General features: G+C 39.1%; 1 protein-coding gene across 1 annotated transcript in view; it reads right to left on the bottom strand.

Moving 5' to 3' along the window:
• LOC137629577 (sodium-coupled monocarboxylate transporter 1-like) overlaps nt 1–6,013 on the bottom strand; it is a 23,104-nt gene extending 17,091 nt beyond the window's left edge. The window contains exon 1 of the mRNA XM_068361018.1: nt 5,331–6,013. Coding sequence (XP_068217119.1) covers nt 5,331–5,550 — 220 coding nt within the window. The 5' untranslated portion in view covers nt 5,551–6,013. The remainder of the gene's footprint in view (nt 1–5,330) is intronic.
• Nucleotides 6,014–6,348: the final 335 nt, after the last annotated feature.

Genomic DNA, 6,348 nt, shown 5'->3' on the forward strand with positions numbered 1-6,348 from the left:
CCTATACAAGTGGAGAAAATGACTTAGGCAGTTAGTTTGTGAGGGTGACGATATGTAACTTTTGTATTTGTAACGTTTGCATTTATAAGTTATAAACTTTTGTACATAAAACTTAAGGATAGAAATGTAAATAATATGAACTTATTGTAAAGTTTAACTACTGTATAGTATATTAATAAGAGAAAAATGGATATGTCTTATGGGCACTTATCCGTCTTTTTTACTCTTACATTCAAATTTGGTAAGGAGCCTATTTAGAGACGACTGATGTGAATGTAGTACAACACAAAAGCTCACCCTGTGATGTGCCGGAGTGGCGACAAAGCCGGCCATCATCCACATATACCACCACTCGCACACGCCCAAACCAACAACCTCTACACCCACTTAATGACACCCATCGGCCACAGTTATGCTACTACCACTCCAGATTCGGGACTACTGCGAAGAAATGTGCGAACAGTTGTCAGTGGCCAAAAATGTGTAAGTAGGTCATCGCTTGTGATGGTGGCCTCCCCTGTCACTAATCTTTTCTTTTTACATGGTGTAGGTACAGTTGTGTGATTTTTTGTAGACATGGGTGCTGGTGATTCTCTTCTATCAAGGCCACTCTCCAGGACACGACGTAGTCTGTATAAGTCCATCATATTATTGTTTGGAAGAGCCAAATATCAATGAAAGTTTCTCCTTGCAGACAGTATATTACCAATCCCCGATGCGAATTTCCTCTCCCATTTCCATATTCTAGTTGATGTTGCTCACCAACGGTTAGTCAACACCAACTCATACTCATCGACACCTCTTCAACCTGCCACCTCCGACCTTGCTCTGCACATAAGCGCACCCCCAAGTGCCTACGCCCACCTCCTCATGTCGTACTCAGAATTCTTCTCCGGAACTTTGCCAAATGCTCACAGCTCCCACAAACATGGTGTTTATCACAATATCAAAATGACAGGGACCCCAGTGTTCACCATATTCAGGTGTCTGGCACTGGATTGTTTAGCCACCGTTGAACAACGTTCGCCGAAATGAAAGAAACGGGCCTTTACCAAAAGGGCTCAAGCCATTTATTGTCACCCTTACACATCATCCTGAAGAAAGATGGTTCACTGCATCCATGTGGGTATTACAGGCATCTGATCACACTGACAGAACCAGATCACTACCCCATCCCAAACATCGCCAAAATGACCTCCTACTTGCACAAAGTTTGAAAGTTTTCTCCACAATCGCCTCCTGAAGGGGTATTGTCAGGTGCCCATAAACCCAAAAGATATCCCAAAGATTGGCATCAGCACCCCTTTCCTTACATAAGCCTTCAATTACTCATGTTTTGACCTTCGTAATACCGGGGCCATTTTTCAATGTCTCATGGATAGCATCTTAAAGGACCTCCCCTTCTGTGTATGTTACGTGGACGACATACTTGTGTTTTTTCCTCCAAAGAAGAACACCTCCATCTTCTAAGCATCATGCTCGAATGCCTACAACAAAACGGCCTTGTAGTCTGGAATGACAAGTGTACCTTTGGCGCCAAGGAAGTATCGTTCTTAGAGTGCTGCATCAATCATGAAGGATTCCATCATCTCCCTGAGAAGGTAGCAAATGTTCAGCTTTACCACACCCTCAGCCATCAGAGCACTACAAGAATTCTTGGACATGATCAACTATTATAATTTCCTGCCAGTTATCACCGCCACTCTTGCCCCCTTTTATGTCTCCCTCAAGGGCAAGACAAAAGACCTGAAGTGGGGTCCCTTTCAAGAAGCAGCCCTCTGTAATACAAAGGATGATGTATCAACCACTGACACATTCACTTTTCCCATGTCGCATGCCCCTCTCCTTCTCTCCACCGATGACAGCTTTCCCCGACCTTTGGCCTTTTTCAGTAGAAAACTGTTCAAGTAATAATCCGGCTACTCTACCCTCGACTGCAAATTATTGGCAGTGCATTTAGCTATCCGTCACTTTCGCCACTTCTTAGAAGGTACGCACTTCGTCATTCACACGATCCACATGCCTGTGGTACACACCTTCACTCGATGGTCCGATGTCTGGTCTGCCCTTCAATGCCAACATCGCTCTTCTGTGGCTGAATACAATTGTCTCCTTCAACACATCCCTGGAAAAATTAATCCCGTTGCTGATGCCCTGTCAAGAAACACATTGACTGCCATTCACCTGGGATTGGATTAAAACGCCTTAGCAGAAGCTTAACAAAAAGCTCCAGAGTACCAAGCATGTAGGACATCCTGCACATCCCTCCGTTGAGAAGACATTGCCATACATGACTTCAATGCCACCCTCCTCTTTGACATCAGTACTGGTAGACCACGACCATGGATACCTGCTCCTATGTGTCGACAGGTGTTTGATTTTATTCATAGCCTTTCACATCCCTCGCACCGATATACTGCAAACCTACTGAAGGTGAAGTTCATTCAGCATAGCATTACTAAAGATGCTAAGGATTGGGTCCACACCTGTACTTCATGCCAAACTTCAAAAGTACATCGACACACGGATTCAGGAGTGGGCACTGTTCTGCAACCTCAGGATCGTTTTTCCTACTTTCACGTTGATGTAGTAGGTCCCCTACCTACATCAAAAGGACACCGTTACCTTTTCACCGTCATTGACTGCTCTACTCGTTGGCCTCAAGTTATTCCCGTAGAAATTGCAACATCCGCCTCATGTACATCTGCCTTACTCTCAGGATGGATGGCAAAATTTGGTATCTCTTAGCATATTACTTCAGACAGGGGTACCAATTTCATCTTTCAATTGTGGACATCATTAGTGAATCTCCATGGCATCACTTACAACTCTGATGCCAACAGAATAGTTGAATGTTTTCATCTCGCCCTCAAAACAGCTTTGATGCACCGCTGCAATGACTCCAACTGGTTTACTCAGCTTCCCTGGGTCCTCCTGGGACTAAGGTTCACTCCTAAGGACGCCCTAGATATTTCAGCAGCTGAAATGGTGTATGCCAATCCGTTGGTCGTCCCTCCATATTTTTTTTCGTCTGCAACTTCCACCAACAATCTCCAGTGGCTATGTCACATTGTGGGAAAATTTACTCCATGTCACTAGACTTATAAGCCTCCAGCTAAGCAACACATACCGACAGATTTGTACTCTGCAACATACTAGGAGACCACCACTAATGCCTCTTTACATGGACCCTTTCCTACTGACTCAAAGGCTTTCTTAATTAACATTCGTGCCAAAGAAGACTGGGTCTCCATTGATTGCCTAAAACCTACATATCTCCTGAAAGATGACCCACCTACTGTATGCCTTTCAAGAACAGGGTGCCCTATTTCACATGTATGTCCTTTTTAGGGGAGAGCCATTACCGCACGTTCTACATGCTCCTACACTAACGTGTGGTTTTTTTTTTTTTTTTTTTTTTTTTTTTTTTTTTTTGTGTCTCGCTGTTTAACCTTACCGGTACTTACATAAGTCTGTATGAATTTTTGTGATGTATTTGCTTGGAACCTCTTGTATATAAACTCGATATCTGTTGAAGTACAGTATTCAACAGATTATATATATGCAATTAACTAGCTAATGGAAAAATCAATAGAGTATGAAAAACCACTATTTATGGCCTACATAGACTATGAGACAGCTTTTAATTTTGTCAAAACCTCAGCTGTAATGAAAGCCCTTCAAAGACAAGGAATAGATGAATCTTATGTTAGAACACTTGAAGATATTTATACAGGAAGTACAGCAATCCTAAAACAACATAAAGATAGTGAGAAAATTCCGATTGAGAAAGGAGTTAAAGAAAGAGATCCCATTTCTCCTAAATTATTCACAGCATGCATAGAAGAAGTTTTAAAAAATTAGATTGGAAAAATGTAGGAGTTAATATTGATAGGTAATATATTAACAACTTGATATTTGCAGATGACATACTTTAGTTGTATTTTATAAATCATAGGAGGAATTGCAAAAGATGATACAAGATTTAAATAGAGAAAGCAGAAATGTAGGCTAGGACTAAAAATAAATATGAGTAAAACTAATGCTCAATGAAAATGTAGAGTTATGAAATAAGAGTTATGAACCAACCTCCAGAAATTGTTAACGAATATAACTTACGTACTTACGACAGACAGTAAGTGTTTCCCCAGGACACGAGACTAAAATCAAAAGAAGAATAAGCATGGGATGGAGAGCTTTCAGATGATCCTACCAGTATCAACTAATGCATCAGAAACTTGGAGCCTTGCTAAAGCCTTAGAACATAAACTAGTTACAACTCAAAGAGCTATGGAAAGAATGATGATGGGATTAACACTAAGAGACAGAAAAAAGAACAACATGGACACGAGAGCAAACTAAAGTAGAGGATATTCTAACAACATGTAGAAAAAGAAATGGACATGGTCAGGACATATAACGAGAATGACATATAATAGATTGGCATTAAGAATAACAGATTGTGTGCCTAGAGATTACAAAAGAAGCAAGGTAAGGAAGAGAAGACGATGTATTGACAAACTAAGAAAGTTTGCAGTGGGGAATAGCATAGAAATACCATAAACAGACACAAGTGGAAGGACATGTCTGAGGCATTTGTTCTGCAGTGGAATAGTAATGGCTGATGATATATATACATATATGTATATATATATATATATATATATATATGTATATATTTATATGTATATATATATATATATATATATATATGTATATATATATATATATATATATATATGTATATATACATATATATATGTATATATATACATATATATATATATATATATATATATATATATATATATATATATATATATATATAATGCCAATAACAAATGCAGTTGTTTCAAGTCCATTGCAGGACAAAGGCCTCAGACATGTCCTTATTCATGCCTGGCCTAGGCCAGTTTTTATCACCACGTTAGCCACTGTGGATTAGTGATGGTGGGAGATTCAAGTTTGATTGCGCTCTGCAAACCAACCTAGTATGGGTGACCCTAACTAGTATAGCTTTACTGATCATAGCACACACAAGCCCTTTGCCCTTTTGCCACGTTAAGGTATCCCCACTCAGAAAGAGTGTGCGTATGTGTGACTTCGGTTCATTATATCAACAAAACACAAATATCTTAGACCAGTCACTTTACGTGTACTGAATTAATATAGGAGCCTATTCCATACTCAGGTAATAATCGTGTATACATAGATGAAACTGTGTAAGCATGTAATTGTATATGTAAAAGGGAAAAAGCGAAGCAAGAGGTGAGCAAAAAAACAAATTAATATATGTAGCTTCTACAACAGTGGTTTGATTTGATACTTGCCTAGGACGGTGTTGGAGGAGACTGCGCCGATCATAGTTGACAAGGCCACAGCTATGGGATTCATATTCCTTCCTCCCATGAGGAACTCACTGGCGTTGGCCTTAGTGTCTCCCTTCTTTAGATTCCTCTTGCTGATGTAGGCCGCCCAAAGGCCGGTTCCAAGAGACGCGCAGAGGGACAGGACAAAGATTGCCCAATCCCAGCCACCAAAACCATTCATCTTATTCGTTTATTTATTTATCTTGTATGAATATATTTATTCTTATTTATCTATATCGTTTTCTTTAACAATGTATTTATCTATGTATTAAATTTTAAGTACTATGCTCAATTGTATAGTAAAAGACATTTTTATTTTGATATCCTTATAGCACTGTCAAGAGAATAATTCCTTTACTAAATCAAAAATCTTGAGATTTGTTCCAAATAGTCTTTAGAATACGATGGAACTCAACTTATGACAAATCCAATATGTTTACAAATATTGAAAATAGTGAAAGAGGAATAATCTCATGCAGTTCCTTTTCAGATAATCTTTAGTTGGACAAAAGTGCAGAGAATAAGGCACGGGCCTTCTAAAAAGAAACACCAATCGGATGGTAGTGATGTCGATCCCAAGAGGAGACAAACAGTGTCTCTATCTCTCGTCTGGACCATCAAGAATGTTTCTTCTTTCTGAGATTGTGGAGAGAGGTCAAATCTTTGAGTCCATATCGACTTGAAGTGGTTGTTATTTATCTCGTACTATTTCTTACCTGATTAGTTATCTACCAAAACATATTATATATTGGTTTACCTTTGACTCAGGAGATATCGTTACTAAATACAAGGAAGTAAGTTATCAGCAGTGATGATGACTGCGTTATATATTACTCAAAGACTCAAAAAGTGTTTTTTTTTATGTAAAGTTATTCCCTATCTCAAGGGAAAATTGCATGCTTTGCTTAACCATTTTCCATGATACAATATGTTTGAAACAGTCCCTTATTTAATAAACATGAAGAGATCGACAGGTAAA

This window comes from Palaemon carinicauda, chromosome 37 (assembly GCF_036898095.1).
Source record: "Palaemon carinicauda isolate YSFRI2023 chromosome 37, ASM3689809v2, whole genome shotgun sequence".
Taxonomy (NCBI): domain Eukaryota; kingdom Metazoa; phylum Arthropoda; class Malacostraca; order Decapoda; family Palaemonidae; genus Palaemon; species Palaemon carinicauda.